Source organism: Myotis brandtii, unplaced genomic scaffold (assembly GCF_000412655.1).
Source record: "Myotis brandtii unplaced genomic scaffold, ASM41265v1 scaffold536, whole genome shotgun sequence".
Classification (NCBI taxonomy): Eukaryota; Metazoa; Chordata; class Mammalia; order Chiroptera; family Vespertilionidae; genus Myotis; species Myotis brandtii.
The window spans coordinates 4,056,320-4,083,920 of NW_005369967.1; the positions used below are offsets into that span (position 1 = coordinate 4,056,320).

A 27,601-nucleotide genomic window follows, 5' to 3' on the forward strand; every position below is an offset into this window, starting at 1 on the left:
TTGTCTTTTAAAAAGTAAAAATGGTCTCATTGTATTTTGTTTGATATAGGCACCCAAGTATGTCATTAGAAAGTAAATAAAGGCCAAAAAATTTCCCAAGGAAGATCATTAGAAAGAAAAATCCTCTCTTCCTCTTATATCGCACAGCTGGCCTTTGAGGCAAGCCAGCTAAGAAAACAGGTATCACCATGGTGACGGGAAGACTGGACTTTTCCCTCTTTGGTTGTAGCTGATTCTATTGGCGGTCCTAGTAAAACATATGACTCCTCATTTGTCCTAAGCAAGTCTTTCTTCAGCTTTCCTTCAAACAATGCCTCTACTCTCCCATCAGAATACGAGGACTTGAAGATTTTGAAGAGCCAGGTTCTGGTTGGGAAGCAGTCTCTTTAAATCATGTGTGAGCTATGCAGAGAGAGGGCAAGAGACGGGAGAATGGCAGGGGAGGAGGAGGAGAGAAAGGAAGAAATGTTCTCTTCATCAGGAGCACTGGAAGGAAGTGAGCTGTTCAAAGTTGTTGCCGGTATCTCATGAAGGCCCAGGCTGCCACCATGGTGAGGGCAAACAGGGGCACCAGCACCACAGGCATGGGAATGCCGCTCGGCTCCCCTTCGCCTCGATGTCCTAGGGGCCCATTTTGCACCTGTAACTGGAAGGGAAAGAAAAATGTTAACTCTGGTGACCAGTGTGTGTTTCCCACAACTGAAAGGTCCGGGCTGACACATGACCTGGGTCTGTCAAAGCTGCAAATCCAAGCACTATCTAGCAGAGAGTATATGTCAGTATCACTGACTCTTTGGAAACAAAAGAAGGCTGATGGGGAGACATTTGCCTTTTCTGTGCTACTGACCTACAGGGACCCCCGGAAATAAGCCAGATAACCTCTTTCTGCTTTTGTACGGCCTCCACCAAGCTCTATGTGTCTCATCTCAGGAAATGAAGATATAAGATGAAGTCTACTGATCCTATAGGAAACCTGAAAATTATTGGGTGGGACAGGGGGGATGTCCATCTTCCTAGAATGTTTACTTAGAAAGATTATCAGTCATTAGAGTGCAATAAGAGCAGATCTGAGCAATGTTATTTAAATTATCTGTTATCTAAGCACAAATTGCACAAGGTGTAATTCCATTATTTTCAACTCAAAAGGCACCCCACTCCCTCCTAAGATGAGGTTGTGTCCTTCCTCCCCTATTTTGTAACACTGGACACAGATAAAGGTGGAACCTGTATGGAATGGAGGCAAACAGAATCAGAGGTAACGAAGTGAAAAGAAATCATATCCAAGCATCAATTTAAGAGAGAATAACTTTAAAGACACATTGAACCTGTGTTGCATATGCCCCCAAAATCTTTGCTATGGGAGGAATTATGTCTACAGGCTTCTCTTCCCATCATTCACATTATAAGACACTAGGAACTAAGAAGTGGATACAGGGATAGGTGCTGTCTTGACTGAATTCTGAATTCCATTTCCGTTTTCCTGGAGCTCAACTTTGAGCACCAGAGCTTTGGTCAGGAGAGTCACCAAGTTGATAAGCAAAGTGTTCATGGAGGTGACAGGGAAAAGCACACAGTGAGTAGGTATCAGAAAACCTACCATCTTTGTACTTAGAGTTTTATAAACAAGAATGTCCAATGGCAGACACATGTTTTCCTTCCCCACTAAAAAAATTGACTGTGGTTGTATACCCCCCCCACACCCCATTTATTTCAATTTGGTTGTCAAGCTTTATCTTTAAAACTAGGACCTGGGTTGCAAAAATACTGTTACAAATGTCCTTTGATGATAAGCAGAGTTCCAGAAGACACCTGCTAGACAAGCTCTTCAAAAGAGTGGGAGTGAAAGGAAAAAAATCCAAACACACCACTGAAGATGACACCACAGGGCTCACTCCCAAGGGCACAAAAGCCTGGGGCCAGGTGCTGGCTGCAAAGGACACAACACCTACCCTGTGCTGTACTCTGAGGGACACAGCGTAGCCTGCATTACGGAAGAGGTTTACAGCGTCCTGGTGCAGCAGGTTCTTTAGGTCTTGGCCATTCACCTGTCGAAAACAGCAAGAAAAAGCAGTAAGAGTTAGAATGTAAACTCTCTGGAGTCAAAGATTTACTTTCATGTGATCAGACATTTAAAAAACAACTCCTACAGAGCAAATTCCAAGGTTTAGGAGAATGAATAATGTCACTTAGAACTCAGTGCAACACTTTTCATTTTCAAAGCTACGTTTTCCTAAAACTGAGTTCCATGGACCATTTGAAGAGCACTTAAGTTTAAATTAAAAAGAACCAAAAACGGTAGTCTCGGCCTGGCCGTTATGGCTCAGTGGTTGGGTTGTGGGCTCGATCCCCAGTAGGGGGCATGCAGGAGGCAGCCAATCAATAATTCTCTCTCATCAATTGATGTTTCTCTCTCTCTCCCTTCTTCTCTGAAATCAATAAAAATGTTAAAAAATAAATATTTTTTAAAAAGGTAGTCTCTTTCTCCTTAGCTCCTATGGCCTATCTCATTTGGACACCTGGAATTCTTTACTGTATTTGTATGTCTTCCATGAGCATCAGTCTGACTTCCTACAGCTAGCATGGTCTTCCAGGTTTATTTCTAATCCCTGGCATTGCCAGCTTCATCTCTAGAAATATAATTACATGAAACTCTCCCACAATTTATTTTGATGTGGTACAAAATCTCCTGGCCCATTCTATTGGTCTTGTTCTACTGTGAACAATTTCCCTTAATTCCATTGATACTCCTATCCTCCTCAAGTTTCTGTGATGATCCAAACTCCTAAGCAATGTTTCACGGTAGATCAGTCCTACCACTTAGGGGTGAGAGATGTGAAGTGCTACTGGTATTACTACTTTCAGTGTCAGGAGTGACTCTGGCCACAGTGATATCTATCCATGCTGCACTCAGTGACACAGCATAGCCTACCTTATGCAAGAGCTGCATATCTTTTGTACATGTTAGTGTCAACGGCAACAGCAGCAAAAATACCTAATATATTTACTTGATAGGCTCTGTGCTATATGCTTTACATTATGAATTATCTAATTTAATTCTCACAATAATCCTATGAGGTAGACACTATTTTTATCTTGTTTTTCACAGATGAAGAGACTGAAGCCTAGCAAGGTTAGGGAATGTAACCCAAAGGCATAGTAAGTGTGGAAGCCAGGGCTAGTGTGTTTAAATACCAGAAGGAAGACTGAAGTGCCCTGCATTTTACTGCTCCTTCTGCACTATTCCTCTGCTTTGACTCACCAACTATTCTCTGCTCAGCTGAAGCTCAGGTCATTGACTTATTCAAACCTCTCACCTTCCTTGTCACAGTGTTCCTTCTCCAGCAGTTCAGAATAGTCCTTCCACTCTGTCTCCTGCCAATATCCTTGGTGAATTCATCTACCAACAGTGTGGCCTTCCCGAATTAACAGTTTCTAGCTCTATTACATATTAGTCACCAAGCGCCATAAGCCTTGGACTTCAACACTGGGCAGTGAATTCCAATCACCAAGTCTTACAGCCCCTTTTCAACCTTGAGACTGCCTCCTCTGTTTTGCAGTTCTCTCCTGTCTTAGTTCTTAAACTATTCCTTTCCTAATTCCTTTCTCCTTCTTTCCTTCTTAAGGCAAGTAAATATTCCTCAATGTCAGTTGTCTTTTGTCCTCTTATTTTTTTCTCCCATGTGATTATTCACAATTTCAACAGTAATCTGCAAGACAACTCCAAAATTTGTATCCCGCCCTAGCTGGTTTGGCTCAGTGGATAGAGCATCAGCCTGCAGACTGAAGGGTACCAGGTTCAATTCCAGTCAAGGGCACATGCCCAGGTTGTGGGCTCGATCCCCAGCAGGGGGCATGCAGGAGGAGGCAGCGCAATGATTCTCTTGCATCATTGATGTTTCTCTCTCTCCCTCTCCCGTCCTCTCTGAAATCAATAAAAAAATATATTTAAAAAAATTGTATCCCTACTTCTATTTCTGGATTTACCTATTTCCTGCTGGGTACCTGCACTTGGATGTTCTGTTAGACCCCACTCAACATTTCCAAAGCCTCTTTATTATTTCCCGTAAAACCGGACTATCCCAACTTTCTTTTATTGCCACTACCATCCTTTCAGACTAAATTTTTGATAATAGTTTTAAACTCTCTCCACTCTGTCAATCTTCACATACAATATATTGGCAAATCCTGTAGTTTAACACAATGACATTCCTCATATGCTATTATTTTGTCTGGTACCTCTCTCTTTAGACTGTGGATACTTTTAGTTGAACTACTGTAATCACCTTCTCTCTGACTTATTTTCCTCTAGGTCCTCCCCCGTACTACCCTATTCAAAAACTATGTCCCCAGACCAATCTTTCTAAAGTATAATTCTGTTTATACTACTTCATGGCTCAAAAACAAAAACAGAAGTTGAAGCAGGGGAGGAAAGCGTGCATGCCTGATTTCTCATTCTGATATGCAAAGTCCTACCTTTGGAACCTACTTTCCCAATTTAATCTTGCATTACTCCCTATCACGTATCCTATGCTCTAGCTAAATCACATAACTCATTACTCTGAGACAAAAAAAACATATATTCTTACTTTCATACCTGTGCTTAAGCTATATCTACTATCTAAATACCCTTTCCTCTTAAAAAATTCTACTTATCTTCTAAGATTGATCTTAAATAGGATCAGTCCTGGTACCCATAGTGTAGAAATGAATACAAGGTTTTCTAATTGATGGACTTTGATTTCATGCTACTAAACCATATTCTGATCATATCTTTTTTTTTTACATATGCCACAGGGAAAAATTTCCAGATGTCTCAATGACTCAATTTTTTTTTTAGTTAATTTCTGGGGAAAGACTGTTGATTGTAGTGAGAATACTCACTTAACTAATTTAGCCTGTGATAACTGTATTTCTCATTTAAAGAAATAGGTATTTATTTCTGCTCAGAGACAAATAAGTTAATGATATAGTCATGTTAACAAATGCCAGATGTCATAGTTCAATATCAGAGCCAAATTTCATAGTAATATGACTGCAAATGAGAGAACTATATGACATTCAATGGCAAGAATACAGAGTTCATCCCTGGCTGGGTGGCTCAGTTGGTTGGAGCATTGCCTTAAACACCAAAAGGTTGCAGGTTCAATTCCTGGTCAGGGCACATACCTAGTTTGCGCATTCAATACCCAGTTGAGGCGCATATGGGAGGCAATCGATGGATGTTTCTCTCCAACATCGATGTTTCTCTCTCTCTCTAAAAAAAATCAATAAAAACATATCTTCAGATGAGGATAAAAAACAAACAGTGAGTTCAAAATAATCTTTGCCATGCCAGTCAGTAATAATTGCCAGGACCCACTGCATATTTATCATCTCTGGAGCTGTCCAGTCATTTTACATGTACAAACTTACTCGGTTTCACAATAGTCCCGTAAGTTAGGAACCCCCATGTTATTGATAAAACTAGAGAGGCTATGCAGCTTGTGCATGACATATATAATGGGAGCAGCAAAGCCAGGATTCAAACTCAAGCTGCCTGGCCCCAAAACCTTCCCTTTAAAACACTATAGAAATTTACACTGTAAGCAAGAATTTTATTTCAGTAACAAATCACCATCCATCACATTAATGCTGTAAATTGAATTTTTTTGATTTTGCAGCTTCATTTGTATCTAATATAGGTTGTCCCCCAAAAATGTATGCACACACTTTGAATAATTATAAAGGCAGTGTTTATTAAAATACATTTCACTTTCAAAATTGAGCTATCAGCTGTTAAAGTGTATATACATTTTTGGGAAGAGACCCTGTATGTAACACACTGAAAAAAATTTAGAGTTGTATAAAAATATAAGGTGTTTATATATTGAAGTAGCGTTAAAATTTAAAAAGCAATTTAGTTAACTGCTACATCACTGACAAGGCCTTTCTAGATGTGACTGATTTGCTACTTTGAATTTCCGTAATATGTAACCATCATAAAGTCAAACTAAATTCTGCCTTATATCATAATCCCTTTATGTACTACTGTAAACATCTTGGAGAGCCTGTATTGCAACTTATCATTATTACCCCTATAATACCTAAATAGTGCGTTGAATAACACTTGAGTACAATAAATGTCACATGATTTTCTGAGGGTTGTCTGCAGAGCACTCCCTGCAAACAGCCATAAATAACTACACGAAGTCTGACGGACATATTCTCAATATGACACAAAGCTGAAAAGCCTGTGCTCTATTAGCAGCTTTACCCACCGATGACTCAATGTGTATGTAATCTTGGTCCTCTGCTGAGCCTCCTTCTGCTAATAGGGAAGAAAGATATTGGTGACACCAGGCAAAAAGAAGGTGCTATACAGGGTACAGGCACATTATGCTAATTATGCCTTTTGACCCTCCTATTTAAGCCTTAAAGGTATCCTAATATAAAAGGACTTTTACTCTATAACTGCTTAAAAAAATAAGCAAATGAAACTCCAAACAAGAGGCCTTTTAGAAATGCAAAGGGAATTTCTTTTTTAAAGAACCATTTTTCATCCTTTGCCCAAGGTAAACCAGCCCTATAAAACAAATTATGATTCTTTCTCTCTTGACAATGTCATCTCTACTCCAAAGACAAATTTGATTTCTAATATTTAGCTCCTCTAAGCGTTTTTACAGATTCCATCTCATTATTGATTAACCACTGAGTTCTGTAAGCTTTACCCCTAAATATATGTGACATCCTTTTTTAAAAAAAATCATCATCTTTACTCATATAGACCAGAGGATCTCAGTGTGGTCCCAGAATCAGCAGCATTAGCATTACTCTGGGAACTTGTTTAACGTGGAAATTATTAGGCCCTATCCTATATTCTATGCTTTAACCAAGCCCTCCAGTTGATCCTGAAGTTTACGTTAGCTCTAACCTAAACTGTCTGAAATTGTCTTCTAACTGGTTTCCATACCCCGTCTACTGACTCTAGATATGTATCTTAATATATACTCTATGCATCCACAGATTTCATCAGTGGTTTTCCATTTACTGGAGTAGTGATTTTTTAAAAAAAATATGGGTCTGTTGACCTATTACAGATGATAGTGAAGGCAATCCAGTAGGTCAAGACCAGTACTGAATTTTTTGAAAGTAAAATTAGAAGCAAACACAATATATCAGAAATCATCACATACAGAATTATTTTGTTAAACTTTGCTTCAACTGTGCATGTGTGTGTTTGTGCGCACATACACACGTATATCTCCTATTACAGTTGATAACTGAAAACGTTTGAAAGACATTTGCCTAGAGCAGTGCTTCTCCTACTTTATTCACTCTCACCCAGGGATCTCGTTATAATGCTGGTCAGGGAAGGTTCCGGAGGCTCTGCATTTCTAACAGGTTTCCATGTGATGGCCAGACAGTCTTGGACCTCACTTCTAGTACCAAGAGCTATTCAAATGAGAAATCTTGGAATACTGCTAAACTTGCTACTTCAGCTTCCAGAATTCATGGCATAGTAAGTTTATTGAACCTGAGATATGGCAGATTTATAATATGCTAGAACATTTTACTAAATGTTCAGAGAATTGGGATAGTGGTGTTCTAGGTGTTCTGATGGGAAAACATAAAAATTTTTGCTTTAACTATGGTTGTTAGCAGTCTTTAAAAATGAGTTTCCTATTTCCTGGAAACTTAGGAAATGAATAAAATGAGTTAAAATTAGTTTTCTTTGATGAGTAATAATTTTGAATTGCCTCCGGATAATCTAACATTATCTCAGGATGTTAGTTACAGGAACTCTATAGGATAATATAAATGTGTATGTAGAAGATGTAGAAAAAAATGGGCTCAATTTAATAAGCACTGGCCTCAGATTACACTCTGGATATTTAAATGTTTAACCAAGATCCTGAAATGAACTGCAATTGGGGGGAGGGGATGTCTCTTTTTTTTTTATCAAAGTTGAAGGGGGGGAAATTATCCAGTTCCAATTAGTCAGGACCAACCAAAAATGTCAATCATGCTATAATTCATTCACAGAGCAACTAACTTACTAGATGCTTACTCTGTGCCAGCTATAGACCTACGAGCTGGGGACACAGAAATGGGAAGACAAAAGTACCTTCTGGAGAGGTACTTTGTCTAAAGGATTCTGTATATTTCAATGTCTCTGCAGCTGATTGGATGAGGATTTCTGCTGGGTCTTTCCTATTGATTTCTAGATAAGGGCAGAAACAAGACTTTCATTTTTTCTTTTAATTTTCCATAGCACCTGGCACAGTGCTCTGCAGGCCAAGTACAATGGTTGATAAATGTTAATGACTACTCAACTCTTTCATTCACCAAATTAATAAGTGTACTTGAAGAGAATATGAAATGCAGCTGACTAATGGCCCAATCTGTGCCATTTTTGTTATCTAAGAGATTTGGTCAAAATGAAACATTCATCTGTGCATTATAATAACCAGCTATATCACCCTGAGTTTATAAAAATGCATAGTTCACTGAGGATTGACTATTCTTGACTACCCACCTCCCTTCATTTAGGCAGACACATGGGAGAAATGAGAAACCTAAACAGATTCCTTTCCCTCCCTCCTCCCACAAAAATGAAACTTCTCCAGATTCTCTAGTAACCTATACAGATATTAAACCATCTTTACCATCACACACAAAAAAAGTGAACTTTGGGTGATGAATCTCCAGTCCTCAGCTCAGCTTCAGGTCTGTTCTTCTATTGAAAATACCTGCTTTTGTTTCATGGTTATCAGATGTAACAGGGCCTTCAATCTTAAATATCATTTACATCCATTAAAGTTTTTCTTTCTTTTCAGTTTAAATCATCCACAGTGATCACACACAAAAATAAATTTCACTTTTAATGAAAAAGGGAAACTGCAAAATGAATTATGCAGTTATTTAATTTAGGAACTTGAAAGTAAGACAAAACATAGGTATTTAGGGAGAAATGCAAAGATTAAATTAATAGTCAATAATACTCACAAGAAATCTAGATCACTTAATGATACTGCTAGTAGTTATCTAAAATGGATATGTGCTCAGGAAAGGGCATATTCTTAGTTTTATTATCTGGCAAAAGTTACAAGAAAGAGTTGGGGTATATTTTACAACATGGACCCATGTGAGGAGAACAGAAAAGCCCATACAGAATAAATGGGAATATAGACTAATAAATAATTTAGCATCATTTTATGGAGACTCCAAAGCCAATAATAAATAAGTACTTAAGTACATCAAAGGGATAAAGTGAGCTAATGCATAGATGTAACTGTTTAAGGATTAATGGATAACTAGTTCACTTTAGGATATAGAGGGAACAGGATGGTGAGACAAGAAAGTCACTAATTCTTAAGGAATGGGATCTAGAGGAATTTGGGAGCAAACTCTGGGAAGGGAAACTGGTCAGTGAATATAAACCTAGACAGAATGGACAGGACAGCTGGCCTTTCCCACCTATACAGGCTCCACTGTTTCCTCTTTCTCGGTCTTTTGTATCTCTCTCCATCTCTGATTGCATATTCCTCTCCTTTCACATGTCTTTTCCTCAACTGGACAGAACATAAGCGTGAATCATTCTTTGTACTGTGTTTTATATATATTTGTAATATTTACTATCTTGTATAGATTTTTGTAATAGTTCTTGTATTTTGATAAAGTGAAATCCTCTTTGCTATAAACTTTAAAGTCGAGCGAGCTAAGTTATTTAGACATCTACTTTTCTCATGACACTTATCTCCTACCCTTTTTAAAAACCTGAGTGGCCTTCCAACTTCTTTCTCTTTGAGGCAATGGCCCATATAAAAAAGGCCCATCGTCTCGGCTTATGTCTAACAAATTCTCTCACATTGAGGTTTATGTCGTCCCCCCCCCCTTATCTAATTTTATCCCTTTATAAAAAGACTAATTTCAGTTTCTATATAAAACCATACCTAAGATCTACTATTAATTCACCATGCAACTTTCTGTTTAGGATAACTAGTCCTAGCTCCTTGTTTACCTGTTAGGAGGCAGTATAGTATACTGGGTAAGAGTACAGGCTCCAAATTCACAGACCTAATTTTAGTCCTCTGCCACTTACTACTTGTGTGACCCTGGGCAAGCTGCTTGACCTTACCAAGCCTCAACTTTCTTAGCTGCAAAATAGGCACAATAATTGTACCCACCTCACAGGGTTACTACAATATTAAATAAGTTTAAAGTCCTCAGCATATTGCTTAGCAAATAGTGCTCAAAAACTGCGAACCATTCTAATTTTTCAATAGGCCTTTAACCCAAGCTTTTCAAACAAGGCTTTCTTCTTAACCCCTATACTTTTCAAGTCCCTCTTATGTCAAAATATTGGACCGCATAGTTTCTAACTACATGCTATACCTTTTATTTTAACCCACTCTCAAGTTTTCCTTTATGTACCACTCAAGTTGATTTCCTATTTTCAGAATGTCTTTCTTCTTGGAGCAGTAGGATATAATCTGCTTCTTAACTTCTCAATATCCCTTGAGATAAAAGGTAGATTATCATTGTCTCTATCTCAACAGATTAATTAATAGGGTCTAGAAGCTTAATGGACTAAAAAGAGGCAAAATGGTCAGTGAGAAGGACTAAAATGGGAAATTACCATTCATGATACTTTATTAATATTCTGATCAGCTAACCTTGCTGGGTTTGCCTGAATTTACTAACTTGTTTTATTTGTTAGATACATATTTAACACTGTGCTAGAATGTAAAAGGTTAAAAAAAAAATCGATCTGGTCCCTGACTTGAGGAACTTCTAGAAAACAATAAAATTAATGGTTACTATGCAGTAAGGGTCTTTACTACAGACATTAACAAAGTTGAAATGGGAGCAAGCACAGTGGACAGATATCCAAATCAGATAGCATCCCAATTCTTTATCATAATAATGGGCGAAAAGGAACTCTGAGTCTAAAAAGAACACTTAGTTCCTACCTTCACTTTTTTGCCACTTGTGGTATAAAGGGAGACATATTAATTTTTTAATCTACAAGGAGGAAGAGGGAAAGTACAATGGAAGAACAACCAAAATTGTGGATTTTAAGTATCTCCCTCTACCAACCAGTCCCTCAACTCTCTCTGTTTCATGTTTTTAAAACTTGGGTAAGTAACTTTACATTCTGGACTTACTTTTGCTTGTCTATCAAGCAAGTTAATATACTCCATATTCTATGATAAGTCTGGAAAAGATGACTGATCAAGGTCCCTCGTATTGAACTCTACAAATTGGATATTTTCTGATCCAAAAAGGCAGGCAGGAATCTTCTCAAGGAAGGGGTTAGGAGTAGGAAGTAGGGTCTAGGGAACAAGGGACAGTGAAGGAGGCCGAAGCCAGTTCTCACCGAAAGGATCTTATCACCCTCCTGGAGCCGCCCATCCAGGGCCGCAGCCCCATTCTCTTTGATGCGGCTGACGTAGATGCCACTGTCGTTGGAGACATACTGCTGATCTGTCCCACCGACGATGTTGAAGCCCAGCCCTGAGAAAATCATGGAGGAGTTGTGAAGGAGATAGGGGTGAAGAAAAAGAAAGGGATTAGAGAAGAAGAAGGTAAAGAGAGAGGAAAGGCCTAGTAGAGAGGGGAGGCTGGTCAGTCAGACTGATGTAGCTGGTGAATATTCAGGGGCAAGGTCAGTGACTATATCACCAAGAGTGCTCAAGCGTATCTAGAACTGCCCACTCAGATCAGGTAGAAATAAAAATACAAACATAGTGGTCAACATGGTTTGTTGAATATAAAAAGAAAGACCTATGTTAACTCAGTGAAAGAATAATGGTGATTCTGATAAGATGTGCTTCTGTTCACATTTGATTCTGATTCTGTTGATGGCACTCAGTGGACCCAATTCTTGACTTTCCTTTTATTAATGTAACAGGGTTAGCTGTGTCCATGAGAAGAAGCTATGCATTTAACTAATTAGCAAATAAACCATTCTTAATTTAGTAGAAGAGAGATTACTAACCAAACTTTACTTTCCATACTTCTCCCAACCTTTGGGAGAATTTGTGTATGGTAGTATTTTGGAAGAAATGGTCTTGGTAGTCTTATTTATTTTTTCTATTTTGAGTTGAGGGGGCAGTAGTGTAAGTGTTGGAAGGAAACCTGGGAAATAGAAAGGTAACTGATGCTTCATGATAAAACTAAATTGCCAAATTCACTCTTCTTTCCTTTTCTACCTCAAGTGCAAACAACCATGTACTTGGGTACAGTGATTGCTAAGTTTTATTTGCAGTAGAAAACTGACTGAATGATTAGCAATTCCCCATTTCTGCTTCTCCCCCGCCCCAGGTAACCATCATTCTTTCTATTCTTCACTTCTAGGAGTGACTATTTTAAATGGACATAAAATTTCAGTTACACAAGATTAAGTTCTAGAAATCTGATGTAAAACATTGTACAGATAACAATAGTGTATTGTACACTTAGAAATCTGTTAAGAGCCCTAGCCAGTTTGGCTCAGTGGATAAAGTGTTGGCCTGAAGACCAAAGAGTTCCAGGTTCGATTCCAGTTAAGGGTACATACCTCAGTTGCAGACTTCTCCCTGGCCTGGGCCCTGGTCAGGGCGCGTGCAGGAGGCAACCAATCTATGTGTTTCGCTCACATCGATATTTCTCTCTGTCATTCCCTCTCTCTTCCACTTTCTCTAAAAAAAATCAATGGAAAAATATCCTTGGGTGAGGATAAATAAATAAAAACTGTAGTGTTGATTACATAACTCAATCATAATTTTTTAAAAATATATTTTTATTGATTTCAGAGAGGCAGGGAGAGGGAGAGATAGAAACATCAATGATGAGAGGGAGTAAACGATTGGCTGCCTCCTGCACGCCCCTACTGGGGATCGAGCCTGCAACCTGGGCATGTGCCCTTGACTGGAATTGAACTCGAGACCCTTCAGTTCTCAGGCTGACGCTCTATCCACGGAGCCAACCCAGCCAGGGCTCGTAATTTATTTTTAAAAAATCTGTTAAGAGATTAGATATCATTTAAATGTTTTTAACACAAATAAAACAAAATAAACCTGACTACCAAAGTACTATTTCCATGTACCAACCATTAAATTATGGGAAGAATTTCAGTTTATTAAAACCATTGTTATAAAGGGATTTTATCTATGCAATAAGAAGAAAAGGAACTTCTCTAGGGTTTTCTTTATGTCAAGTACTGAAGAAGTGAAAACACAGTGCAAAGAGAAAGGAGATAGTTTAGAAACAATTAAAAAATCAAAAATCTGGTAGTACAATTGGCAGGAATAGCCATAATTACTAGCCTACTTACTGGTTTCAATGGAAAGCAGATACTTAAAGAGACATATGTGGGCTTTCTGAAAGTTCTCCTCACTGGTGGGATGAGAACTTACATGTAAAGCTCATAATATTAATATAAGCACTAGAAAATTAATCTGTGATTTAAGAAAATGCATGGCTGAAGAGAGAAGCAGCAGGAAATATTTCACTTAAATAGCATAAGTTGTGCACAGAATATCTGCAGCTAGAGAATGAAAAGAAGGATTTAAGATACATAATAGGAGAACTTCTGGAAAATGACTATTTCAACTTCCTTGAAGGGTAGGGTATAAAAAATTTAAATTTACTAAGTGATTTCTCTTAGAACACTCTTAATTTGTGTTATCGTGGGTGGCAGGTATTGGAAAGGGGCTGGTGGAGTTCTTTGAGATAAGATGGAAAGGTAGGTGGAGCCTACCTTATGGAAGGCTTTGAAATGACTTCAAAACTGTGACAGGTTTACCCTAGATGGCTCAGTGGATAGAGCCTTGGCCTGCAGACTGTCAGGTTAGATTCTGGTGAAGGGCACATGCCCAGATTGCGGTCTCAATCCCCAGTAAGGGGGCGTGCAGGAAGCAGCCAATCAATGATTCTCATCATTGATGTTTCTATTTCTCTCCCTCTCCCTTCCTCTCTGAAATTAATATAAATATTTTTTTAAAAAACAACTGTGAGCCGAAATCGGTTTGGCTCAGTGGATAGAGCGTCGGCCTGCAGACTGAAGGGTCCCGGGTTTGATTCCGGTCAAGGGCATGTACCTTGGTTGCGGGCACATCCCCAGTTGGAGGTGTGCAGGAGGCGGCTGATCGATGTTTCTTTCTCATCGATGTTTCTAACTCTCTATCTCTCTCCCTTCCTCTCTGTAAAAAATCAATAAAATATATTAAAAAAAACAACAACAACAACTGTGACAGGTTTGAGCAAGGTGGCTCAGGGCAATTAGCCTCTCTCAATACTGGAACAAACTATTTGGAGAAATCTTTCAATGAAATCCAACATCCTAATCAAACACTACTACAGCTGCCACTAGAAATCTTGGGTAGAAAGCAGGTTTTAAGCAGATGAATGCAATATAGTAGTAAGAAAGAGGAGGGGCCCTGGCTGGTTTTCTCACTGGTTAGAGCAGGGGTCCTCAAACTACGGCCCGCAGGCCACATGCAAATACAAATATTGCATTTGTTCCCGTTTTGTTTTTTTACTTCAAAATAAGATATGTGCAGTGTGCATAGGAATTTGTTCATAGTTTTTTTTTAAACTATAGTCCAGCCCTCCAACGGTCTGAGGAACAGTGAACTGGCCCCCTGTTTAAAAAGTTTGAGGACCCCTGGGTTAGAGTGTTAGCCCGCACACTAAAGGGTTGAGGGTTCAATTCCCAGTCAAGGGCACGTAGCTTGGTTGCAGGCTCAATCCCTGGCTGGGAAAGGGTACATGTGAGAGGCAACCAATCAATGTGTCTCTCTCACATTGATGTTTCTCTCTCTCCGCCCCATCTCCTTTCCAGTCCATCTAAAAGCAATGGAAAAATATCCTCGGATGAGAATTAAAAACAAGGAAAGAAAGAGGAGGAACTTTGCTACTGGTTATTTAAACCTACAGAACAATGTCTAAAAAAGAAGAATGGAAGAAATCTTACTGAAATTTCCTAAAAATAAACCAGTGCAGTCTATTCCCTCCAGAAATCCCATCATACAGGCATGTTTATAACCTATTGCTGCTTCAGTTGTAAATGAACCACACCACTTAATATGAAAACTCCTGGACTGATGATATGAAATCCCTTTCTTCAGCCAGAACATTTACAGAACTGAACTTGTGACCGGGTCAGAAGACCAGGGTCACAAGTTATAATTCAAAGCACTACTGTAATAAACAGAAGTCACCAAAGTACTGAGTAGCAGCAACATTACCAATTCAAACCTGGTCCATTAAAAATCTACATAATCCCCAGTTCACGTGTCCATTAAAAATTACTGGTGATTGGCCCTGGCTGGGTAGCTCAATTGGTTAGAGCATCATCCCAATATGCCAAGGTTGTGGGTTCGATCTCCAGTCAAGGCGAGCACATACAAGAATCAACTAATGAATGCATAAGTGGAACAACAAATCACTGTTTTTTTTCTCTCCCTCTCTCTAAGAAATACATAATAATAAATCAATAAGTAAATAAAAAATTACTGATTGACAATGAGTCAGGCACTGTGTTATGTTCTGAGAAAGACATAAAGCTAAACTAGACAGTTCCCGCTTTAACCATAAACAGAAATTTACTCCTTTTCCTATCCCTTTTAGATTTTGCAAAAGCGAATTAAAATCAGACCGGGTCACAAATTAACCCCATAACTTAACAGATATGTGGACTAAAAAAAGTCATTGCACCTCTGATCCACAGCTTTCTTTTCTGTAACATAAGGATTATAATTGTTACCCTCTCTAACTCAAAAGGTAGTTGTTAGGATCCAATTATCTTAACAAATCTGAAAAAAAAAAAGCCTTATAAACTAGAATTGCACTAAGAGTAGTTGTTAATGAACTAGTAGTACCTGCTTACAGCCCCAAACCAGACAGTTTGATGGAGAAAGGATGAATAACTATACAGTACAAATGTGAATAAACCTGAAATATAGAAAAACAGAGAGATTAAAAAGTCCATCCAGCCTGCTGGTGTGGCTTGGTGGTTGAGTGTCGACCTATGAACCAGGAGGTCACTGGTTCAATTCCTAGTTAGGATACATGCCCAGGTTACGGGTTCAATCTCCAGTAGGAGGCAGCTGATCAACGCTTCTCTCTCATCATTGATGTTTCCATTTCTCCTGCTCCCTTCCTCTCTGAAATCAATAAAAAGTGTATTTTTAAAAAGTCCATCCATCCATTAATAGGACAAGACTGGACGAACTCAAACTTTAAGTATGTCTATAACCTGTAACCCAGACATTTCTCCTCATGAGTAGTATCTACAAAGAGTGGTATTTAAAATAAGCAATAATCAGTCCAGCACATGCACCAACCAACTGCAAGAGATGTCAGCTGGAAACAAAAAGGGAAAGACCATCCCAGTACATATCTGTTATCAGCTGTCTTTTAGAACAATCTGCCATAAACAGGGTGGACCACATTTCCTGCTGGTCTAGGAGTCTTGATATACTCCTGTAATCAAAATATTCCCCTTCAATTTCAAAAGCATCTCAGTTTGGACCAATGTGATCATCCTATCTATAGGCTAATGTAAGAATGTGTTAATTGCAGCATGTTTTGTGATAGTGTGGACTGATAGTAATTTAGGTGTCTATCCTTTGGGGAATCAGTAACTAAAATATAGTTAAAAGTTAGAAGCACTAAACAATCCTATATAATAAAAGGGTATTATGCAAATTGACCGAATGGCGGAACGACCAGTCGCTATGACATGCACTGACCACCAAGGGGCAGATGCTCAATACAGGAGCTGTCCCCTGGTGGTCAGTACACTCCCACAGGGGGAGCGCTGCTCAGCCACAAGCAGGGCTGATAGCTGGCCTGGCGAGCGCAGAGGCTGTGGTGGGAGTCTCTCCTGCCTCTGCCTCTGCAGCAGCCTAAGGCCCGTCAGTCAGACATTCCTCGAGGGCTCCCGGACTGCTAAAGGGCACAGGCTGGGCTGAGGGACCCTTCCCCTCAAGTGCAGGAATGTCATGCACCGGGCCTCTAGTCATATATAAAGTAATGGAAGTTTAAATTTTAATGTTGATATTAATAGCACAATATCTTCTTATAAATTAAAAACCCATTCGCACAAAACAATATTATCTATTTAAAAAAATGCATGCATATTTAAGGACATGTGGAGACACATCAGAGTAGGTAACTATTAGGGAAAGATACAGGATGAGGTTAGAAATGAAGGGTAAAAGTAAAACGGAAAAAAAAAGGATCTTGCATGTACTGATGATGACAATGTGTTATGGAGCTAAAGGATATAATTAATTCAGTTCTCAGCATCTACAATCCAAAAGGGGTTAAGGGAAGTGAGCAAAGAAAATGACTACGAGTAGATTCACTAGAGATAAAAAATAAATAAATTTTAAAATGTGATGTGAACCAAAATATCTCAACTGTAGTCACTAATATGGGGCGGGGGGGCGCTAAAATGGAGTCAGGAGGCTATTAAGAAAGTGGGGCCTAACAGCCTATGCACATTTGAGCCTCAATCCTCAGAGCTGCTATTAAGTTGCTAAATCTGTGGCTAAAACACAGCTCAAGGCTGAGTCATCAATATCCTGGAACAACTGCGACATGGACACACATGGAGTTTACCACCCTCTTGTAGTTTTTGCCTCCCTTGTTTGCTTTGCCTATTGGAACTAAACAAACCTTATTAACCTGGCCAGTAATTCTTCATTTGCATGAAAGAATTACATTCTGTGATTTCTGCCTTTAAGAACCCTTTCTTTGTTCTTCCCGGGACACAATTTATTTAGGTTGCTACCTGAATCTATGTATCCTGGGCTGCAGCTTCTTCTGCTCATATAAATGCTGTTTACTCTTTACTACAGTCTAAAATTAATTCTGGTTTGCAGTGGCAAGATTAAAATGGGTGGCTTAGTCTCAACTTTAGAAGAGAAGTCTTCAACACAACAAAAGTAAGTATGGCATAAGAATGATACCTCCTCCATAGGACTGGGAGAGAGTGTGCCTAGTTTTTAAGAGCCTTGGAAATTTAAACAAGAAATGTCTTCTTGTGGACTGCTCCTATTTCCAGGTCTGGACCGTGAGCTTGTTTTTGAATAAGAACAGTAATACCAGCAGCAACCCCTAATATTTTTGAGCATTAAGTATGTACCAGGTATTCACTATGTACTGCACATATATTATCTCATTTAATCTTCTCAACAAAATTTTACAGGTGAATTTAAAAGGTGAGACATAAAGACATTAGGAAACTTTATAAAAGGTCAGTTAGCTCTTCGCAAAGCCAAGACACTAAGCTCGGATGTTTAATTCCAAAGTCTGAGTTATAAATCATTTTACTATACTGTATCTTTGCAGAAAATATAAAAAATGGCTTTAGAAAAAAAGTCTTTGGGCTGGCTCTGAATAACAAGTGTTGGGATAATTGTTGTAGAACAGTCCCCAAGGGTGATATATTCCAGAGAAAGAATTGGTCATTCTGGAGTTTTGTCACCTTAGTTAGGGCCCCTACTGCCAAACTTTCAGGCCAAAAAAGGAAAAACCTTTCATTTCACTCAGATTCCTGTCTATTAAATCTAAAAGTTATAAAATAAAAGACCAGTGTTTAACAATCTGTTATTCTAGAAATAATAAGTCTGAGCATAATTAAAATGAAACAAAACAGTCCACTAACACCAATGATAAATGCTGCTTGCTGAGTTATGAACACCAGACTGACATACACCTTATTTTCTCCCTATTTACCTACAGGCTTTTTCTATACAAGATAACTTTATAATTTCCCTTAGACATCAATCCAACTCTACTAAATACACAACCCACTGCTTATTTATTTTGTGATAAGATACACATAAAATAAAACTGTGTGCGACATACAACTCACTGTTTGTTTAGTAGTAAAATATATGTAACGTTTTAACCATTTTTAAATGTGTGACATTAATTCAATGGCATTAAGTGCATGCATAATGTTGTTGTGCAGCCATCACTATACATATCCAGAACTTGTTTATCATACCAAACAAAAATTCTGTACCCATTAAAGAATAACTCCTCACTCCTTCTTCCTCCAACCCCTGAGAACCTCTATTATACTTTCTGTTTCTATGAGTTTGCCTATTCTACATGCCTCAGATAAGTGGAATAATTCAATATTTGTTCTTTTGTCTTGCTTACTTCCCTTTGTACAATGTCTTCCAGGTTCATCTTTGTTGTAACATGAATCAGAATTATTTCATTCCTTTTAAAGACTGGGTAATAATCCACTGTACGTACATACCACATTTTGTTTATCTAGTCATCTGTCAATGTACACTTGATTGTCTCCATACTTCGGCTGGTGTGAATAATGCTGCTGTAACACTGGTGTACACATATCTGCTCCAGTCCAGGAAGCTGTGAGTCCTCAAACTTTCTTCTATTTTCTAGCTATTAGGAGGTAAATGGGTTTTCTATTTCTGAAAAAAGGCTGATGAAGTTTTGATGGCGATTACATTGAGTCTGCAGATTGCGTTGGATAGTATTACTTCCTTAACATAAATCTTCCAATCCATGAATGTGGGATATATTTCTACTTATTTTTGTCTTTAATTTCTTTCAGCTAAATTATATAGTTTTCAAAGTATAAGTTACTGCCTCCTTGGTTGAATTTACTGACAGTATAAGTATTTTATTCTTTTTGATGCTATTGTTAATGGAATTTCTTGCTTAATTTCCTTTTTCATATTATTCATTGTTAAATGTATAGAAACTTAGCTAATTTTTGTTTTGTAGCCTGCAACTTTGCAGAATTTGTTATTAATTCTAATAGATTTTTTTGGTGTAGAATCTTTAGAATTTTGTACATATAAGAAGATTGTGTTGCCGAAACCGGTTTGGCTCAGTGGATAGAGCGTCGGCCTGCAGACTGAAGGGTCCCGGGTTCGATTCCGGTCAAGGGCATGTACCTGGGTTGCGGGCACATCCCCAGTAGGAGATGTTGTGCAGGAGGCTGATCGATGTTTCTAACTCTCTATATCTCTCCCTTCCTCTCTGTAAAAAAATCAATAAAATATATTGTTTAAAAAGAAGAAGATTGTGTCTTCTGTAGATGCCTTTTATTTCTTTTTCTTCCCTAACTGTTCTGACTAGAATTTCCAATACCATGTTAAATGGAAATGGTGAAAGCAGGCATTCTAGTTTGTTCCTGATCTTAAGAGGAAAAAACTTTTATTCCTACATCATTGAGTATGTTAGCTGTGGATTCTTCATATATGACCTTTGTCATGTTGAGGAAGTTTCCTTCTATTCATAATTTGTTGATTGTTTTTAACATGGAAAGGCGTTGAATTTCCTCAAATACTTTTTCTGTTGAGATAATCATGAGGGGGTTTCCTTCATTCTATTAATATTATGTATTACATTGATTGCTTTTCTTAAATTTCTTTGCATTCTTGGAATAAATCCCACTTTGTCATGGTATATAATCCTCTTAATATGCTGCTGAATTAAAACAATGTAGCTCTATGATCAGACTAATTTACTGTATAGCAGCAATTTCTGGATCATGACCACAGGAAGAAGGGCCCAAGTACAATCTAGCACAGGGGTGGGCAAACTTTTTGACTCGAGGGCCACAATGGGTTCTTAAACTGGACCGGAGGGCCGGAACAAAAGCATGGATGGAGTGTTTGTGTGAACTAATATAAATTCAAAGTAAACATCATTACATAAAAGGGTACGGTCTTTTTTTGTTTTTAGTTTTATTCATTTCAAACGGGCCGGATCCGGCCCGCGGGCCGTAGTTTGCCCACGGCTGATCTAGCAGCTTCACTGAGTTGATGAGATGGGGAATCAAAGTTTGTGGAAGATGAGATTGCTAGAAATTATAGGTAAAATTCTGAAAAGGAGGTAGTTAGACAGAAAAAAAGGAGTTCTAGGTACCTGCATGTGTCTTTTTACCAAGTACTAGGTCATGCATATGCAGAGTGAAACTCCACAAGGTTGGACACACAAAAACTAGGGAGTTGTATGCTGAATAATTCTCATAGCTCACATAAGTCAGGGAGATCTTCAAGTCCAGAGGTTAAATTACTAGGCATTTTTTGGCCCAAAATTATTATATATTCCCTGGAGAAACTCTCTGATACAAAGATGAAATATGTCACTTGTCATTGTTACCTCTCCCAAAAGACAGTAACAAATACGCATTGACAAATAAAGACAGAAAGAAGGGAAAACCTTTCACCTCAAAGGAACAGAAAGATGGTCCAACAATAAAAGCATGTATTATGCCCTCCTCGTCCCAGTGCTTCATCTGACAGGGGCAACAAAGAATATGGCCTACCAAAGACATGTCAGGCAGCACCTGCCAGGATCTATACCGAGGCCTCTTTTTATTGCTCCTAAACTTCTTTTTCAAATATCGAGGTAGGCATTCTTATTCTCTCATTCCAGAATGAGTCCTTGTTCAAGCACTGAATGTAAATGCCTGGCCTCTACTACATCATGTCTCGGTTTGCTTCAGTGCTTTTGAAATGTTTCAATCTCTTCATTTTTGCCTCAAAATACTATCTGTACCCTCTCCACTACCCTCTTTCCAACTTTCTCTTACTCCAACTCTTCTTGCCCAACATACGGTAAACTGCACAATGTATAATCATTGCCATTGCCTGAATATACTTTAGTTTTGTACAAAAGGAAAAATAACATTATCTAATTTGTTTCCAAAATGCTTCTTAAAGGCGTTTAATATTTTCTTTTGTTGTTGTTGTTGTTGTTGTTTGCCTGAAATGATTCATTGCCTCTGACTCTTCAAGGAACACAATATATCTGATGCAGATCCATGGCACTTTCATTATTCTACCTCTTGAAGGTACTTGACACACACCTATAATTATCCTCTTATTGAACTTCAATATTCTTTTTTAAAAAATATATTTGATTTTTTACAGAGAAGAAGGGAGAGGGATAGAGAGTTAGAAACTTCAGTGAGAGAAACATCAATCAGCTGCCTCCTGCACACCCCCCACTGCGAAGTGCCCGCAACCAAGGTACATGCCCTTGACCGGAATCGAACCTGGGACCCTTCAGCCCACAGGCCAATGCTCTATCCACTGAGCCAAACTGGTTAGGGCCATTTTTAAATTTTTTATTCTAGCATCCATGATTTCTCATCATAATGTAGTAAACACTAAAAGAGTATTTTTAAAAATAGCTTCCCCTCATTTCTGAGTCTCCTGAGACCAATAGTTTGTTCTGATTCATAATCTAAATATAATTTTTCTTCAATACATAATTTTCATCTTACTCAAATATAATAATTGGCTACTCTGCTGCCTAGCCACATAATTTCAGAGAGGAAGGGAAAGGGAGAAATAGAAACATCAATGATGAGAGAGAAACATTGATCAGCTTCCTCCTGCTAATTGGGTCGACGCTCAGCCACTGAGCCACACCAGCCAGGCTGATAGTCTTAACAGAGAGATATCTAGCCTGGGTCAAAAAAGCTTCCTGGAGGTGGTGACTCTTGAATTCAGTTTTAACCACTAAATAGAAAGGGGAAGGAATCAAGACGGAGCCTTAAAGAAAGGGTAAGTTTCACCCTGGCCAGTGTGCTCAGTGGTTAGAGTGTTGGTCTGCACAACAAAGGATTGCAGGTTTGATTCCGGCCCCACCAGTTGGAGTAGCGTGTAGGAGGCAGCCAATCTCTGTCTCTCTCTTTCTCTCTCTCTCTCCTGTCTCCCCCCCCCCCCCCCGCCCCTTTCACTCTCTAAAAATCAATGGAAAAAATATCCTCCAGTGAGGATTAACAACAACAAAAAAGAAAGGATAAGTTTCCACAGTAACATGGAGAACTTTTAATCATCCATTCTCTACCAATCTTAACAACCTCATCTCCCTTAACTCTCCTTCTATCCAAGCTGGCTTACTCACTGAGTTCAGAATATGCTTAATTTATTTTATTTTCTCAATTACTGCTTAGGCCATACCCATCCCTGTTCCTCACACTAGCCTAAAGTCAATCTACAAAATAAACATAAGTTCTATCTTGTTGTAATTGGTCAATCTGGCCCTTATCAACGACTCCATTCTTTGAACTTTTCCATCACAGGATCAGATGAACACATTCCCCTACATACTTCCTTTGCCCTCCTATTACATTTATGCAGGTCATAATCCGTAACCATCTGGATCTTTGCACAGAGATTTAACTTTTTACATGAGAATGCCAATTATGTAATTTCCATGAGGGCTAGACTTCATGTAATCAAGAGAAAATAGAGCAAGGATATAGCATTTCAGTCTCAGATCTATTTGGTACATGAAGGAATAGATCAAAAAACTGTGAGCAACTGTCTCAGGTTAAACAGAAAGCACATGAGAGGTTTGTAGAGGCTTAAATGCCTGGACTTAATGAGTTTTCTTGTTTTTAGGTTCTCACCTTGACATGCCCTGGCTCTATCAACAGCAAACTATAAAAACTTTCCACTGTGGATTGTGTAAGTCATTTAAGATGCCTCAAATCCTTTGGGAATAAGGCATGATATTATAAAATAAAGGTCAGGAGAATGATCAGAGTCAACTCCCTAAACATGGCTCCTCTACTGGGATGTAGCATATGAAACAGTAGAATCAAGAGATCTGGGTTAAATTCCTGGCTCTTGAAACTCACTGGCTTTAGAACTTGGGCAAATCCTTAATGTGGAATAATCACTTACCCTTAATGTGGATTATTCACTTACCACTCAGTGTTGCTGTGAAAATTAAATGAATTAATACATACATAAAGTAACTAGCACAGTACCAAAAAGATATTTGCTTAATTATTCAGTATTAAAACATTATGCCAACCCATTTATCCCTGCAACTCCTTTTAGAGTAGAGAAAGAGAGATCTTTCCCCACTTTTTAAGGATCTATCAGGAGCAACTTGCTAAGCCCATTGAAACTCAGTCCTGAACAAGGAGTCCTAATCCTAATGCCCAATGTACAATAGGTTGTCTTTATGACCAATCTCTACCTGTTTCAGTGGGGAGGTTGGGGGGGCGGGGCAGGATTAGATTCTAGTCATACTTCTTAGAGTAACAGAGTCTTTCCAACATTAAGAACTCTCAATTTGATAAAGGAAAAAGTAGGAGGTTTAAAGACTTAATTAATCAAGCTGGACTCCCATAGAAAGAAAACTGATAGTGTTCCATAAAGCATAAAAAGTGAACTCTTCAAACCCTTGAAGACATTTGAGATTGTGACCACTGCCTTTGACAATTCTTCAAGCACCCACTATTAGTCCAAAATGGCAGGAATCATAAAATAAGATGTGAAATGGACCAAAGAATCCTGAACTCTTGGAAGTGGAAAAATGTGCAAAGTCATCTGACATAAGCCTCTCCTTACACAGCTGAGGAAGTTGGTATAGGAGAGAAGCCAAACTGCACGCAAGCTTCTTTTTGCCTCCCAGACACCTCATTGTTTTAAATTTCCTAAGATTTCATTATTTCCTTTAAAGTAACCAAGATCAGACAGAACAGTTCATCTGCCTTGCAAAATGGACCCAAAACTGGAAATATCCACAACTTTTGCCCCTGACAGAACACTGGCACCAAAAAAAGCAAAGATATATACGTTCTTGCAGTTACCTGATTAAATTATCAAGTTCCTGCAGAGGAAGTTGTACCCAGACAAAGAGTGACAATACTGTCCACAAACAGAAATGCATACTGAGAACTAGAGGCTTTTCATAGTTCTTCTATAGAAAGAAAGATCCCTATGGGGACTACCGAAATCACTGGAAGTTTCCAGTGGTGATAACTGACTTCTTCCTTGTGTATCTGCATGCTGATACAGTGAAAAAAAAAAAGCTGAATTAGACTGTGAGACTTCTTAGGAATACCACATACCAGGTAAGGAACTCTGGGAGGTAATAACAGAAATTTGATACCTTTTCTTATTAACTGAACCACCCAAACTTCCAATGACTGTTTTAATCTAAGTTCAATCCAAAATTTGTGACGCTACTCTCTTGTCTATCAACTTATATGAGTATGATATGAACCTACTTAAAGAAGCCACCAGGTGAATAAATACATATATAGTATAGAAATTAAACCACTTTTGGGTGAAATATATTAGCTAGATATAATTCTTCTTCTTAATTAGTCCCTTGAAGTTTGTTCTAACTGCAATGATTCAAAAAAAAGATGTTAACATCTGTAAGATCAACACAAAATTTTAGTGAATGTGAGCTAAACATCAAGCAACACTGTTAGGCAAATACCAAAAAAAGGTAAAGTGATACTATATTGAACTTTAAAAATATTTAGTGACTAGAACATGCAAGATAATATCAGAGTTCCGCTCTCCTTTAATAAGGAGATCTTGAAAATATTGTTGGATGCTACAGCCACAGGACTATGTCAAAGTACGTTAAATTCCTAAGAGACAGGAATAAAACCTCAAACCACATCACAAGAGATCAAAAGTAGGCTACAGCAGGAAGAGACAAAACAGAAGCAGAACAACTAGATGCCTTTAAATATTTACAGGGCAATCAGAAAAGGAACTACCATTGTTTTAATGGGCCCTATGAGAAGAACAAGTATCAATGGATGAAAAACATAAAAACAGCCCTGCCACTTTGGCTCACTTGGTTGAGCGTCCCATGCAACAGGAGGTGGCTGGTTTGATTTCCCAGTCAGGGAACATGCCCAGGATTCACGCTCAGTCCCCAGTACGGGGGCATGCAGGAGGCAGGCGATAGATATTTCTCTCTCTCTCTCCCTCTTCCTTCCTCTCTCTAAAGACAATAGAAACATTATTTTTTTAAAAAAACAAAAACAAAAAACAGAAAGACAGATTTTGGTTTAATAATTTTCTGTTAGCTTTAAAGTCAAGAAATATTGAAGGTGAAAGGAGATATTTACATAAAACAGGAAACTAAGAAACTTAGGCATAAGAGCCTTTGATAAAGGTTTAGGAGCTCATATGGTACATGACACTAAACCATGCAGATTAGCCACGAGTTATATTCTGATAAGTAAAGTCACCTTCCAATTTTTTTATAACAAGAAAGAAGGCAAAGTATGAATGATTCTGAAAGCCATATTTTATGGGGAATAATTTGTAAATGGTGGTCAGGCTATTACAAAATTCCATGTGAGAAAAGATTATGGACTGTTCTAGGTAGTGGTGATGGGAACAGAAAAGAGTGGAAGGCTCACAGAAACATTTCAGAGATGGAGCTGCTGGTACTTAATGACTTATTGGAGACTCTTGGAATAACAGTATTTAGTGGGATTTACTGTGTTAATCTCACCATTCATCTATTAACAATAACAACAGTAATAGCAGATACTTAGTGCTAACCACGTGGTAGGAAATGTCCTAAAGGCATTACATAGTTTAATTCATTTCATTCTCATAACCCTATGAAGTGTATTCTATTAGGCACATTTTACAGAGGAGAAACTAAGGCTTACATCAGTCAAATGGGTCAGAGAATAAATATCAAAGAACTAATAGGATATCAGATGCCAGATTTAGACCTACATAATCCCACAGCTAAAGCTCTGAATCCATACACTAGACAGGTGCAAGGGAAAGGCAACAAAATTCGAGGCAGGCAGCATGCAGTATTGGTAACAGCCCAGAGAGTGAAGAGCATCAGGGGGAAGAGGACTGTTGGTAAATGAAGATTTGGGCGGTATCAGAATCAGGGAACCATTATCCATGTCAAGAAAATTGTTGGCACCCCAGAACCATGATGTGCTTGTTTAAACACACACACACACACACACACACACACACACACACACACACACACGAACCCAAATGATAAAATACCTGCTTTGAATCCAACTTCCAAGAGACGGGACCTAATAATTAACTGTTTTGTTTTGTTTTTTTTAAGTAAAAACCCTGGTTAATTTTGAGGCAGAACCAGGTTTGGGAACTTTTGTAATAGATCGCTAAGGTCTCTTTCTGCTTTAAAATTCAAGTTGACACGAAGTGACTTTCCCAGAAGCGAAAGGAGGAAGGGAGCGATACTAGCACCAAGAAAACGGCTGTGCATTTAGTCTACACCGTTTGTACTTCCATGTTTATTAACGTCTCTCATAGGAACAGGTATAGACCAGGCAATGGGAGGAGGGGTGTGTTGTTCACTGTGTGCTGGTTAAAAAGCAGGCTTTCTCCCAGGATTTTCTGGTACCATTAGCAGAAAGAAACCTGTCCTGACTACAATAGGTAATACAACTCAAAAAAAAATGAGACGGATTCCTCAGGTCCTTGTCTGGCTAACGATGGATGCCAAAATATTCTACTACATGCTCAAAAGCATGGCAGGAAACCGCTAGATTGGGGGCTGCCAGCTCTGAGTCCAAAAATATCTGGCTCAGAAGAAGAGGTGTCTGCTTTGCAATCACACTTAAAGGACCCTGCTCCCAAAGATGCCCAATTCCGCACGTACCTGAGGGTCCTCGGGTAAGATTGATCTCTTCCTCAGTGACCAAACAATCCACTCTTCCGTTCATATTTTACTGCCTGTCTGGTTTCCTACCTGGTCAACTAGGACTCGCACAGGTGAAGGTGAATCAATCTCAGTGGGGCGCCTAAACACACCGCACTTTCGGTTTCTGCGGCCCCTGGACCGGAAGCGG

General features: G+C 38.6%; 1 protein-coding gene across 2 annotated transcripts; it reads right to left on the reverse strand.

The window, feature by feature from the left end:
* Window positions 1–7: 7 nt before the first annotated feature.
* On the reverse strand, window positions 8–27,601 carry LOC102243876 (synaptojanin-2-binding protein). 2 transcript variants are annotated; one of them, XM_014549133.1, is made up of 4 exons: window positions 27,412–27,601; window positions 6,258–6,307; window positions 1,950–2,045; window positions 8–646 (listed from the first exon to the last, which is right to left on the reverse strand). In XM_014549133.1, exons 1-4 carry the CDS (start codon window positions 27,473–27,475, stop codon window positions 506–508), a joined length of 351 nt encoding a protein of 116 aa, XP_014404619.1. In that variant the 5' UTR covers window positions 27,476–27,601; the 3' UTR covers window positions 8–505. The 2 variants fall into 2 exon arrangements, with proteins under 2 accessions (XP_014404619.1, XP_005878020.1); XM_005877958.2 differs by lacking the exon at window positions 6,258–6,307 and adding an exon at window positions 11,360–11,496 and having other exon boundaries at window positions 298–646.